At 51.7% G+C, this 13,864-nt stretch overlaps 1 protein-coding gene across 1 annotated transcript; it reads right to left on the bottom strand.

Moving 5' to 3' along the window:
• Positions 1-1,264: 1,264 nt before the first annotated feature.
• On the bottom strand, positions 1,265-13,559 carry Arx (aristaless related homeobox). The gene is made up of 5 exons (XM_050126457.1): positions 13,079-13,559; positions 10,521-11,406; positions 7,679-7,724; positions 4,688-5,016; positions 1,265-2,360 (listed from the first exon to the last, which is right to left on the bottom strand). The coding sequence occupies exons 1-5, from the start codon at positions 13,272-13,274 to the stop codon at positions 2,120-2,122; spliced, it is 1,698 nt and encodes a 565-aa protein (XP_049982414.1). The 5' UTR covers positions 13,275-13,559; the 3' UTR covers positions 1,265-2,119.
• Between the last annotated feature and the right edge of the window lie 305 nt (positions 13,560-13,864).

The raw sequence follows: 13,864 nt of genomic DNA, 5'->3' as shown, positions 1-13,864 counted from the left end.
CCGAGTCCGCATCTGCCAAAGGACCCACCTCCCCACCTCCTGCTAACAGAGAGCTCGCGACCGGCCTGGCCCCAGAGACGCGCCCGCGCCCCCCGTGGTCGCCGGCGTCTTGGCGGGGCGGCGATTCTCTGTTCCGTGAGCCGCCGTAGTCACGCCGCGCAGCCCCCCTTCCCGCCTGCCCCTCTCCCCAAAGGTCCGGCGCGCTAATTGCTGCAAATTGAAACTAATTAAGCTTCTCGTCCCTTTCCCATCACCCTGGGAGCATTGGCGAGACCCAACCCCCGCGGGCGAGCTTCCACCGAGAGGTCACCCGTAGGGGCGCGGGCAGGGTCCCGGAGACGGGGGAGCTACGGTTCCGGCCGCGGAAGGAGTGAGCCCAGGGGGGTGAAAAATGCCAAATCTGTTTGAGTTTCCTGGCGAAATCTGAACTTTTTAAATATATATATATATATATATATATATATATATATATACATTTCCCAATGTCTAGATAAGTGAAGTAATGACATTTGTCGAGTTAAGATCTGCCACTCGGATACCCATAACTGCCTTTCCATCACTCTTCCCGCGTGTTCTCTCTCTCTCCCTCTCTCTCCCCCCCCCCCCCCCCCTCCCCCCCCCCCCCCCCCCCCCCCCCCCCCCCCCCCCCCCCCCCCCCCCCCCCCCCCCCCCCCCCCCCCCCCCCCCCCCCCCTCCCCCCCCCCCCCCCCTCCCTAATAGTGTTCCACCAAGCCCGCCCCCTCAGAAGCCAGTGCCTCAGCTTCTTGCTCTAGCCACTACCTGTCATCTCGGACTGCGCACTTCCTTGCTACGTGGCATTTTGCACGAACAGCTTCCTTTGCCTTCCAACCAAGACACCGCTTGTTCCAAATTTCTCTTTTCACGGTTGTCAGCAACACCTACTTTACACCCACCTACTGTGGAACCCACCTTACAATCTCCCTGGCCCAGGATCCTCAGCATCAACTGCGACAGATCCCTGTGATGCTCTTGGAAAGCACCACTGTGGTGCCCTTTTGAGTATCACTTTCAAACCAGGGGCTTCTGCCTGGAAGACGCGCGTGCAGATAAACTCAAGAGCTACTGCAACAGCAGAGCCCACCCTTGGTCTCGGTGGGGAATAAGGACTTGGACTGTCCCCTCGGGATCTCTATAGAGTATTCACACTTCCTTTTGTTAAACATATATTTTTTTTTATTTTGAGCGTGACACTTCTCCACTAGATATCAAGGAAAAGTGGTAACAATTACACATTACACAAAAGTACTGTACCATTGCCTTTATCTTGGAGATTTCCGAAGCTTCTACAGTTAATAAGTTAAATAAAGGGCTTGAGTACATAAATATTTGTCTAGGAACCCTACCGTATCTACAACACAGTAAGAATCTACAGGAGGACAAACTTTTACCATACCACGCTGAGTGCAATTGCGTTATAACATTTCAAATATACAAAGCTCTGTTCTTTTTTTTTTAATAACAATGGTATGTACAGAATCAATAATCACAGTTTGGTGACTTCAATAGTCCATATTCTAGCAGAGTATTTCCCTTTGGTTTGATATAAAAACCTTGGTTGGTGTATGATAAAGAAGAGAACAAGAACGAGATGCCCCTTTCCTTTAAGTGCACTGTTAGCTATCTTACAGCCTCTCATTTGCTTCCCTTGCCCTGGCGTCTAGCCGGGCCTGCGCTGAAATCAATTTAGAGCGCCAAAATGCTATTCAAAAGAAAAGCTATGTGGGGTATCCGGAGGAAGAGAAGGTTGGGCTTTTAATTTTTTTTTTTTAACTCCAATACTAGGCATCTTGGGAAGAAACCCTCCCCGTTAATTTCAGTAAGGTAAGAATGGGAGAGTGGACCTTGGAGTTGGAGCAACGTTGGCAGTAGCAGGGGTAGGGACGGGGGCAGGGGCAGGTGGACAGCCAGAGGAAGAGGTGCCACGTCTTTTAGCGCCAAGTGCTGCCTTGTCCGCGTCCAGGCTGCTGCGAAGGCGGCTGCGCTCTGTCTGTTGCCATCTTGGGAGTGTGCTGGTCCTCTGTTTCCATTTGGTCTTGAGTGATGCTGAGTGAGGTGACCTTTAGGGGCGCGCCTAAGGGGCGCGAGAGTGGAGGGCATTTTAGCACACCTCCTTGCCCGTGCTGGTGCCCGGCAGGATGTTGAGCTGCGTGAGCTGCGCGGCATGCTCCTTGGCCTTCAGCCTCAGAGCCGCTATGCTGGACGCGCGTCTGTCTGCGGCTGCGGTGGCCGGGTCGGCCAGCGCGCCCGAAGCCACTGCGCCCTCCACCGCGGGTGTGGGCTGTCTCAGGAGCGCAGCCGCGGTCGACGCGCTGGTCAGGGGGGCCATGGTGGAAAAGAGCCTGTGGGGAGAGCAAACAGCGCTGTCACGGCCTCGTGAGCTGAGTGCGGCTCCGGGGACAGCGAGTCCCTCCACCTCTCTCTCACCCGGGCGGCGAGGATGGAGGGCGCGGAGCAGCTGGGGGAGTTAGGCCCCTAGTGGGACTCGAGCTGAGACTAGGCAGGGCTGGAGCTACGGTAGGCTGGTGGTTTTGCCCGAGCCGAGAAACCAACAGGAAAAGAAAGTTCAAGGGACCAGACACGTCCGGGGAGGACGAATTCAGAGGGAGGCCCTGCAGCCCAAATCAAGAGGCCCATGTGCGTGGATTCTGGGCTTTCACTTAAGAAAGCCAGTGTTCCGAGGTCAGTTCCTGGAGTGATGCTGTTGGTAGGAGAGCAAGTGATGGGAGACCGGAGAGACAAATGCAAGGGAAAGAAAGAAAGAGAGAAAGAAAGAAAGAAAGAAAGAAAGAAAGAAAGAAAGAAAGAAAGAAAGAAAGAAAGAGAAAGGAAGGAAGGAAGGAAGGAAGGAAGGAAGGAAGAAAGAAAGAAAGGAAGGAAGGAGAAGGGAAAGACCAATGGGGGAGGGGTGCAGAAAGTAGGTTAAAAACTGCCCTAGACCCACCCTGCAAGCAAACTCTCCGGGGCTCCTTTTGAGTGTGAGCCTTCTTTCGCCCAAGAAAAGTTGGCTTTGAGTGCTGGCCTTCCAGCCCGCCAGCGCTGGCCGAGCCATCCTCCTGCAGGCGGCTAAACTACCAGCGCCTGCAGGGTGGGATGTTGGGCGCCCGCCTGTTGATTTCCATTTCCGCTCCACAGGCGCCTCGGACCTGCTGGGCGCCCCGAGGCCCCGCACCAAGACACTTTTTCCCCCCACCGCCTTCCTTGAGCCCCAGACCCCCCCCCCAGATAGTTCCCAGACTTGGGAGCCACTTGCACTACTCAAACCAATGCCCTAATCTGGGACCAGTGCCAGCATCTGCGCCACCGCCTCCGGGTGGCACCAGGATTACTCTGCGCGAGGGGATTACTCTCAATCCTTCCTCAAAACACCCTTGACCGGCAGCTGAGGCCCGAGCGCCCCAGGCCCTCACCTCCACGCTTGCCGCCAGGCGAGTTTTTCCAACCACCTCCCCAAGGGCTCCTCCTGCTCCAGACCCCCTAGGGGCCAATTCAGAATTTCCTCAATTAGAAAAGAGCCCACCTGGGCTCTTGGAGTCACCGCTCCTGCTCTCCAGCCCTCTCGTCACTCACCTTGCCAACCCCGTCTCCCCCTCCTTCTAAACTCGCGGAATCTCCGGTGTTTCAGCGGGGGTTCGCCTGGTTTTACTAACAGACATTTATTGTCAGAGGGGGGGGAAGCAGGAAGGAGAGAGACACAGGACTTTACTTTCTCTTTTCAGAAGGAAATGATAATGGGTGACCTGGAGGGGGCGTACCATGCCCTGGTTTCATTAGGTAAACTGAGTCACCCCCACTTAACTACACTTTAAGGCACTAGCTAGATATTTTCGTGGTTTAGTACATTAATTTTGCCTCAAGTCCTACTTTCAATTTTCTCGAGGATATTTTTTTGTTAAGTAGCTGCGCAGTTGGATGAATCTATTATTTCTTTGTTCTCCCAAAGAGAGATCATTGAAGCTGCATTCAGTTTTATTTTCACTGCACTTTCCAACTTAATACACCCCTCCTTTGTTTCTTTGTCTGTGTGATTATACAGATTTTTTATTTCATCAATGTTCATTTAAAGAAAGGGAGTTATAGACGATGAGATGGCTCTTTTATTTCGTTGTCTTGTGCCGCTGTCGGGGTCGGGGTTTGCACATATGGGGGTACTGGTGGCATCACGTCATAGAAGTGACGAGGAGCATAAAGTCTGGGAGGAGAAGAAACAGTTCTGTGCACTTTAAGGGCCTCCTGGCTCCTGGGCTCCTGTAGGGGACCCCAAGTGTGTCCCTCAAGCTGCCAGGCTCTGTGGCTTTCAGAAGGACTTTTGCGAGGCTTTAAAGCCCTCCCAGCTCCGTAGCCTACACCTGTTCTCTCAAACCGCCCATGGCGGAAGGTACCTTCAAACCATAGTTTTGCACAGCTTTCATGAACACTTCTGGTCGTCACTGCTGTTACTGTCCATTGCCGTCCCCTTTCCTACTTACTCGTAACTCATTCTCTTCAAGATCTACTTTTCTTTCTAAATTCAAAATTAGAGAGTATTTTGTTTGACTAAAGTCGCTTAGGTTGGGGGAAAAAATGTGTATAGTCCCCTCCTGCCTCCTCTCTGACCTCAGCATCTGCTTGGGTAGAAGAGAGACGGACGGACGGACTGACGGACAGAGCCTCTTAAGGCTGCAGTTACCTGCCAAACGCTGGGCTGATGAAGGCCGGGTGCCGGAACACCGCTGCTCCCAGGAAAGTACTCAGGCCCAGCGGCGCCCCGCTGGGCGGCAGGCTTGCCGAGCCCGGAGGCGGCGGCAGACTCGGGAAGGCGGCTGCAGCTGCAGCAGCGGCGGCGGTCCAGGCTGAGTCAAGCGCTGGGTGGTGCGGGGGAAAGGGGCTGGCATCCAGGTAGGGGCTGAGGGGGTGGGTGGCCGAGAGAGGACCAGGAAAGGGCAGCCCCGGGGGATGGGTCTGCGCACCAGCCTTCTCTCGCTTGCGCCACTTGGCCCGACGGTTCTGGAACCACACCTGCAAAATGTAGAGAGGCCTGGTTGGCTTAGCACTGGCTCACCCCCTCCCTGGACACCCTGGGTTTTCTCTCCCGTCTTTCATTGTTCCTGAACCCACCGTGGCCTTCAGAACCCTCTGGGTGAAAAGGAGCCCAGACTTTAATCCAGCAGAAACCACTGGACAAGCAAGCCCTTAAAAGTGGTGTCTCTCTATCCCAGGCTTCCAAGATTCAGGAAAAGTTAAAACATGGGGACACCTAGATTGCCAGGTCTGGGCTGACCCTTCTTTTCTTTATTTAGGTCACTTAGACCTCTCTGGACCTCAGTTTTCTAATCTGTAAAATGGGGTCAATAACACTTTTCTCATAAGACTTTAATGAAGAATGCTTATAAGGCAACAAATGAAAACACATAGTGGCAGGAGCCACACATCTCTTCTGCGCATTTGAGATTTTCCCGTATTTCAAGTTTACCCAAGAGCCCAGGCAATGCCTGCTCTCTACGGAAAAGTCAAGCAGAGAACTAAGTTATCCTTTGCAAAAATAAAATACCTACTGAACAGGAACTGCACTGTACTGGGGTCTGGGGTTTGGATAGGCTTGGGAGAGAGGTGAGAATGACTTTCAGTAAGTGAAAAAGAGACCTAGTTGTTCATAAAATGAAAAGGGGACCAAAGCAGGCTCTCTCCAGGGGCTCTGGATGAGACCTCCCTGGCCACTGGGATGGATTGTGCAGGACTCCCTGAGCACAGGAACTCAGAGGGCAGGGCTTGCTCCATCTTCAGAGCAAACAGGGCCTTCTTTTTTTTTTTTTTCCTGGGGGGAACGTGCTTTCACTTGGCTCTTTAAATAAGACAGTTCTAGGCTTGGAGGAGGTTTCCAGCCCAAGGTATTTTCCTAATTGTTAATAAGAATCACTTTGAACACAGACCTTTACCTAAAACATGGCAGCCACCATCATCTAAAAATATCCCCCAAAGCATGAAATCATTTTTCTGTGACCTGCTCATCACTCCCACAGCTCAGAAGCTGTGTGCCTTCTCCCCAGAAGGCATTAATATTTTTAGAGCTGAGTTTGTGACTGCAGATGAGTCTGAAAATTAAGAATGAACTCTAGGGCTATCCCGAATTATATTAAAATATAATGTGAACTGCCACAGAGGAACATCTTTTTGAAAAAAAGAGTTAATGGCATTCAGATATTTCAAATTTCCAACCTGGCTGGGGGTTAGTTCCACTAGCGGCTAAGCTTGGTTGGACTTCTAGAGTCATCCAGGACAAGAAAAAAAAAAGAAATAAAGAATCTAAACTGACTGATTACTTAAGGTTCTGGGGAAAGGGGGCCATAGCATTCGGCAGCCTTCAAATGATCCCTGTGTGCGTTATAGAAATTCTCTAGCTTGGCGACTCACAGACTTGAGAAAGTTAGACTCTAGTTAGATTAGGCTAGACGGGCAGCTTTCTCACATCCAACCCGTCTAGACAAGAATATTCACCATTCCTTGATCGTAGGGAAAGGAATAAAAGAAGGGAAGTGGGGGTAGTGGAGGCAGAGGGGCCTTAAATAACACAGAATCCTTTCTAAAGAGAGATCGGCTGTCTCTTGGGCTCTCTGGCTCAACTGCAATTATCAAGATGTCCCCTGCAATTCCTCATTATTGAATTAATACCTCTGAGGCCCCCAAAGGTAAACGAAAGGACTCTGATAATTCATATTCACTTTAATTACATCTTCTCCAGTGAATAGTGGGGAGCGAAGAAGGGGAGGGGCCCTCGCTTTCTTTTAAAAAGTTATTTAACTTTCCCACGACTTGTTCCCCTGAGCTGAAAATGTGGAGTTGCTGTCGCATCTCTGTTTGACAATGGAGAAATGTGTCAACAGAAAGGAGGGGACAAGCCTCATCATTAGCCCTCTAATGCAAGAAGCTGTTGTGTATTAAATGAGCCATATGGAATTTATTGTGCTTTATCAGCGCTTGATTTTGACTGTAAAGTGATTCACTCAGCTTCTAACCCAGGGACATCTGTTTTCTGTTGGCCATCGGGGCTGCCCAGTGTTGATCGTCTCTTTGGTTATGAGGCCTGGGTTCGGAAATGCACTCTGGTATGGGGCTGCAAACACCTTTAATAGCATTGCACTCACTCCCTATTAGATCAATGTGGGCTCATTGCTATAAAAAATGGGAAATCAAATAGCATTAGCCAGCTCCTTGTGCAGGGCGGAGGGGAAATCAAACAGCATTTTGCCTTCAAATGGCCCTGTTTGTTCTAGCACTAAGTGGGCTTTTATGAAGCCCGATTGGAGACTTAATCGCAGCCAAATACCTGCTTGGAGCTGAGCGGATTTGTCTAACAACCAAATCCATGCTCCATCCCATTATTTCAATCAGAAGTTGGCTGGTGAATCGTTTTCTATAGGGGCCTTGGGTACCAGGTTTGGATGGGGGCCTGCTGAATTGCAGTCTCTGAGACTAGAAAACCCCTGTTTTGATCCTGGGCTACTTTAAGCTCCCCAACCCAGAAATCTTCCTCTCCTACTTCCCAGTTTGCAACTTGCTTTTGAAATGCCTACTTGTGTGAGAGTGCTTGGGTCTACTTTTCAGGTTTGGATCCACTTCTTTTTATTTGAAAGGCAACCCCCAACCCCAGCCCAGCTCTCTTTCGTCCCTTCTTGGAGCTCACCTGGACTCGGGCCTCAGTCAGGTCCAGCCTCATAGCCAGCTCCTCCCTGTAAGAAAACAACATTCACACATAAAGGTCACAGTAGGTCCCAGCAGCCCTCTCTCGGCCACCTCCTATCCCACAGCCTCTTCCAGTCCACACCCCAAGTACACGGGTTTGACCGATCTTCTCTAAGGTGCCTACTATTTGATTGAAAACAGAAAAAAGTCCCAGCACAGTGACAGGTATAAGATAGTACACATTATATTATATCATATAGTGTGACGTTGGGTGGGTTCTTGAGTTCACAAGTCTTCAAACTTAGACAAATCAATGTTCTCTCAATCTCTTAGGCTAGACTAGGATGGGAAACACACACACACACAGAGACATGCACACACACAGTGCTCACACCCTGTTTCATCCAAATACTAAATAGGAGAAGAGCCCAGCAATCAACTACAATTTTTGTTTTTTGCCCTCTTGGCTTTGTTTTGCCCTCTTTATAAAAAAAAAATATCCCCTTTCCTTTCTTGCCCCTCTTTCCAGCTCTGTCTTTCCTCCATCTCCCCTCCCCCCTTCTGCCCTCCCTTACCCTCTTAGGTCACACTCCCCATTACCCTCTGGAGATATGTTAAGCTTGTTAAGAGTTCAGTGGGGTAATTTTTCGATTAAACAAAATTCTGCGCACCTCCTGACTCCAGTGCCCACTACAAACCCTGCCCATCTCAGGGGAAGTCAATTTAGCTGAAACCCTACCCCGTTATTGCAGTTATTACTGCGACAATTAAGGCAAATAGGAAACCATTAAGATGCTGTAAAACGGCTTACGACCTGTTTACCGAAAATATGAGCGCGCCGAGAATAATTGGCTCTCTGCTCCCTAATATGAAAGTACAGAGCTGCCTAAGCCTGGGCCTGGGCCTGCACTGCCCGCAGGATCAGGTCGGCTACTGAAAACTTCCTCAGTGCGAGAAGAAAAAAAAAATCAGTTCACTAAACACCTTCCTTTGAACACTCTTCCCACCCCTCCCCTTCTCGGAGAGCACAAGCAAATCTAAAACTCCACTCTAGCCTGGCTGGGCTATAGCCCAGGAGTTAGGCCTTCCGAACTGGAAAGAGATGGGGGTGGGGCGATGAAGAGGAATTGCCCACTTCTTGTACTTTAGTCTCCCCGACAAACTAAAAAGGGCGAACTTGGATGCTAAGCAACACTGTCTCTTTTTCTCCTTTTTAAGTACACATGTCGGATAAATGCTAAAATAAAATAAAGGTGGTGTTCCAGTTAGCTATTGTATAGCACACGCTGACTTTGAGTAGTTTTATTTCCATCTTTAAAAGAAGAAGAAGAAGAAGAAGAAGAAGAAGAAGAAGAAGAAGAAGAAGAAGAAGAAGAAGAAGAAGAAGAAGAAGAAGAAGAAGAAGAGGAAGNAGAAGAAGAAGAAGAAGAAGAAGAAGAAGAAGAAGAAGAAGAAGAAGAAGAAGAAGAAGAAGAAGAAGAAGAAGAAGAGGAAGAAGAAGAAGAAGAGGAAGAAGACTGAACGATACTAAGGAGGGACCAAGTTTCAGTGCCCTTGCCTGTATTAAATTTACTGTTTGGTTGTTTCTGGCTACAAGAGTTTGGCAGCTGCCAGACCAACTATGTTTTGGAGCTGGCTCAGGCCTTGAGTCGAAGCAGAGATTTCTCTGGTTCAAAAGGACAGGCTTCTTTCCCCGTCGAAAAACGCACATTGAAAAGCTGCACACGTCTCCTGCGAAGGAGATGCCGGGTTTGAGGAGCGCGGGAGCCAGGCACTCAGGGGGCTCACTCAGTGTTCTCACTGGGGGACTGCTCTCTTTCTTTTTCCTCACATTTGCCCCCCCAATCCTGGCTCCTAGTCCCAGACAAAATCTTGGCCTTGGGATGGAAGGGCTCCGATCCTGCTGGTACCCCCAGGTCAGCTGAATAAGCAGGGGCTCAGCTACCCCACCAGTCCAAGTTTCTCAGATTGGGAAGTGCAGTGGACACTAGTCCCTGGGACACAGTCTTGTCCCCACCCCCACCTCACCTGCTGGATTTCCTGGTTGCCACGTTTCCAGAAATCACGATCTACCCCACCAACCCGTTTACAGTAAAGTCATGGGCATGGAGGCGACCCGAGAGCACAGGGGAAGATTCTGGCTGGTGACTTTTCTGGTGTGAGACACCATACACTGCTTAGTTCTGACTTCTTTTGGTTGTTTCAGAGTCCCCAAGTGACAAGAAAAAAGAAAAGAAAAGAAAGGAAAAGAAAAGAAAAGAAAACCCTCAGATCCTTTTAAAGGTCTTCTCTGAAGGCAAGGGCTCCAGTTTTCCTGAGAACAACGTAACTGATACCCTCTAGACTCCTGGGCCACCGGGCTAGGGTGGACAGCGCACAGTACACGGATCAAAAATAGCGCCTGCTCTCCTACTGAAAGGGGGGACTTCGGGCTGTGCTTCTTGTGCCTAGCCAGGACCCGGCCCCAGCCTCGGCACCGGGAACAGTCTTGTGTGTCTGCCCAATGTGGCTACTTTGGGTGCTCTTTAGAGAGGTTGTTTGACTCTAAAACTTGTCATTTGGAAACAAAACGGAAGGGCGCTGGGACAGAAAGAAACCACACCAACTGAAACTTCAAGCCCAAGTGTGTGTGAGTGAGTATGTGTGTGTAAGTGTGTGTGTGTGTGTGTGTGTGTGTGTGTGTAAAGGGAGGCAAAGGATCACTTTTGGTCAAGCCAAAAAGCCACCCCACCCCGCCCGGGTAGCGCCCAGAAGTAAAGAGAATTCCCCTACACTGGAGACCCCCCTCTATTCTGCCCTTCAGCGGGTGCTGTGCACATCCACCAACCACCCGGGCAACATACCTGGTGAAGACGTCCGGGTAGTGCGTCTTCTGGAAAGCCCGCTCCAGTTCCTCCAGCTGATAGCTGGTGAACGTGGTGCGGTAGCGCCTCTGTTTGCGCTTCAGCAGCCCCTCCTCTGAGTCGCTGCCAGCGGACAGGCACACGCTGTCCTCGCCGTCTTTGCCCTCGGCGTCCTCTGGGTGCAGCAACAGCTCTTCCTTGGGCGACAACTCGCCGCCCTCGGTGGCCACCGCGGCGGCGGCGGCGGCGGCAGCGGCGGCCACCGTGCTGGTGGCGGCCACAGAGCAGCGCCGGGGCTCCTTGAGCAGCGCGCGGGCATCGTCCTCCAGCAACTCCTCCTCGTCGTCCTCCAGCAGCTCCTCTTCCTCATCTTCATCCTCTTCGTCCTCTAACAGCTCCTCTTCGTCATCCTCGGTGCCCGCGCCACCACCCGCCGCCGGGGCAGTGCCGGGTCCGCTGGCCGTGCCCAGGCGCTCCTCGGGGTGCGCGACGCCCCCCGGGCCACCCAGCTCGTCCAGCGCGGGCGGCGGTGGCACGAAGGGCGCCCCATTCTCGCGGTACGACTTGCTGCGACTGATGCTCACCTGCGGTGCCTGGCTGATCTTGAGTGTGTCCCAGGCGGCGGCGGCGGCGGCCGCGGCCACGGCCCCTGCGCTGTCCGGACGCTCCCCTGGCCGCGCAGCTGGCGGTGGCGGTGGAGGGACCTCTCCACGAGGACCTGCGGTGCCAGTGGCCGTGGCTGCCGCTGCCGCCGCCGCTGCCGCCGCCGCCGCCGCTGCCGCGGCGCCCTGGAGGAGGCGGCCCCCACCCGGGCCGTACAGGCGCCGCAGCTTAGGAGGCAGGTGCAGCTCAGCCTCAAACGGGGCGCTGCTGCTCTTGGGAGAGCCTGCGGGCAAGGAAAAGTGGTCAGCGCGCTAGCCTGACCGTTTTTTCCCCCTGCCTCGCAGCTGCTGGGAGCCGGCCTGCTCTGCTGCGTGTAACCCCTACCCTTGGACTTAGCTCCCTTTCCTTGCACACTTTCCACCATGCTTCCTTTTTCTTTCTTTTTCTACTCTCACGTGCCCCAGTAGTTCCCCCTTTACCTTTCTTCTTTCCTTTCTCATTCAGCCCTTTATTTCCTCTTTTCTTTCTCATACCTACCCCTTTCGTGCCCCCTTTCCTTTTCTTTCCTTCTCTTTCTGCCTTCTCTCTACTCCTTTTTTCCCCTCTCATCTCTTGCCTTTACTGGTTCTTTCCGGTTCTTTCTCTTTTTTTTTTTCCTTCATGATTTCACTTCTATCTTATTTCATTCCTTTCTCTTTTTTTTTCTTTTCTCCATTTTGGGGTGGGGCGATTTTTTTTTTTTTTAAGAATTGAACACCTTCCATCACCACTACTCTGAAAACTTCGCGCTCGACCTCTGCCAGTTGTTCTGTCACAGGGGCCCCAGGCTAGCAAGAGGGGCGCTGCCCCGCGGGCGACCCCTGCGGGGCGAAGCCGCCTGGGCCTCACAGCCCTCAACACTCGTCAGGGCCCAACAGCCCACAGCGGCAGGAGGCTGGGATTCCTTGCTCAAAGGGGCAAACAAAAAACAACAACAACAACAAAAAACCATCCTGGAGAAAATGCGTTAAGAAATGCCTGGAGTGGGGGACAGGGGTGGGGTACAACAGGCACAGGCCGCTCCTTCCCTTGGAGGAAGTGCCTGGCACAGGTGCCCTTGCAGGCTAAAAAAAGAAAAGGAAAAAGTCAGTTTTATTTTAGAGGGCTCATTCTCAGCCTTTCGCTCCAGTCTTCCAAATGGTGTTGCTGCTGGATCACTGGATTGGGATTTAAAAGACACCAATACTTCTTAGCCTGCAAGACTTCTGCATCCAGCTCAAGGCGAAACTCCAGTATAAGAGGTTAGAAGGACCAAATGACACTTGTTCTGGATTTTTTTTAACTTCAGAAAAAAAAAACACTTTAAACATCTTAACTCTTCAAAAAAACACACACACAGCACCCACACATTTCATGCATTTCAAATACAGTTAGTTGAGTTTGGGGAACCTTGGGGAAATGTTTTCTTCAACATTTGCATTGAAAAGGTCACCAATAAGGTACAATTAAAAACTAAAAAGGAACGCAAACCACTGAGTAGAAAGAAATCTTCCCAAGGGGAAAAGCTAAAGTTCACCTTGCCTGAAGACACCATCACCACCACCACCTCCTCCCCTAAGCTTTTGGGTTTCTTGCCCTCATCAAGTTGTTGCTAAAGGCTTTAAGAGCGTCTGCTGTTTCGGACTTGTCAGCGCTATTCAGGGTCTACCCAAGGCCAACCTAAAGGGACTTTTAAGCAATGAACACGGAGCAGCTAAGAGTCCCACCCCCCAAACGAAGCTGGGCCTCTGCCTTCTCCAAAAGGGGAGAAGTAGAAACAGCCCCTCTCACTAAGGCCCCAGGCCTTAAGAGTTATTCCCTTTCTTCTCTAGGTCTCCAACTTAACAACCCTCCATGCCCGCCCGTGGTCCCCAAATAGCAAGCTTTCAAACCAATGCCCAACGTCCTTTCGTAGGTGCCTGACCGCACATTCTTACCTTGCATGGCTTTTTCCTGGTCAGCGCGGCTGGCCAGCGGGGCAGGCAAGCTCTGCGCGGCTCCCAGAAGCCTCATTTTGCAAGGGCTTCTCCGGCCCAGGATGCTGTCGATGCAGTAGGAGGAGAGCAAAGTTGGAGATTTACTCTTGCACTCGGGCCTCTCGGAGCAGCCCTCTTCCTGGTACTGATTGCTCATGGCTGGAGCTTTTTCCTTGGGCTCAGAGAGTGGACCTCTGGCTGGCTGCCTCTCCTGGCGGGTGGGATGAATGAGTGTGTGATGGGGGTAGTTTGGAAGACTGATTATAACAAATATTACTGAGATCTTTGTTCCTCTCTGTCTCCCTCGGTGGCGGGCTGCGGGCTTTCACCCTGGCCTCAGCCGGAGCTTGTCCTCTCTTCGCTCAGGACAAGCGGTTACAAGTGTAGTGAGCTGCGGGCGCGGAGCTCTGGAGTCTCTCGGCTCCACGTGCTGAGAGCAGCTCTCTGATTGGCTCTCGCCAGAGGCCGGGCTGCGTCGGTCTGCCGGCACAGCGCAAAGAGCGAACTGGATTCTGGAGGGGCCAGCGAGGGTGGGGGCAGGGGGACTAGCAGCTGGCACACACCAGAGCCAATTTCTTTTTCTTTCTTTCTCTTTCTCTATCTCTAAACTAACAACTTTCAAAGTTTTCCATCGTTTTCTCGTAGTTCCTCTTTTAAGTCTTAAGGGTTGCTCCTAACTCTAGCTCATTTGGGTGCTAGGCTTGTGGGTGCCCCTCGGGTTTGGGACTCCCCTTCCACGATCCCGAG

Source organism: Alexandromys fortis, unplaced genomic scaffold, assembly GCF_014885135.2.
Source record: "Alexandromys fortis isolate MF-2015 unplaced genomic scaffold, M_Fortis_MF-2015_v1.1 scaffold_256, whole genome shotgun sequence".
In the NCBI taxonomy this organism is placed as follows: Eukaryota; Metazoa; Chordata; class Mammalia; order Rodentia; family Cricetidae; genus Alexandromys; species Alexandromys fortis.
The sequence above is the reverse complement of the archived record's forward strand: the minus strand, read 5'-3'. Positions and strand labels throughout refer to the sequence as shown.

Excerpts from the sequence above, each read along its gene's own strand:
- Arx (XM_050126457.1), bottom strand. The coding sequence starts at position 13,274 with ATGAGCAATCAGTACCAGGAAGAGGGCTGCTCCGAGAGGCCCGAGTGC. Across the intron at positions 7,725-10,520 it reads TACCCGGACGTCTTCACCAG|GGAGGAGCTGGCTATGAGGC; the intron begins GTATGTTGCCCG and ends GTTTTCTTACAG. Across the intron at positions 2,361-4,687 it reads ATCAGCCCAGCGTTTGGCAG|GCTCTTTTCCACCATGGCCC; the intron begins GTAACTGCAGCC and ends CTCTCCCCACAG.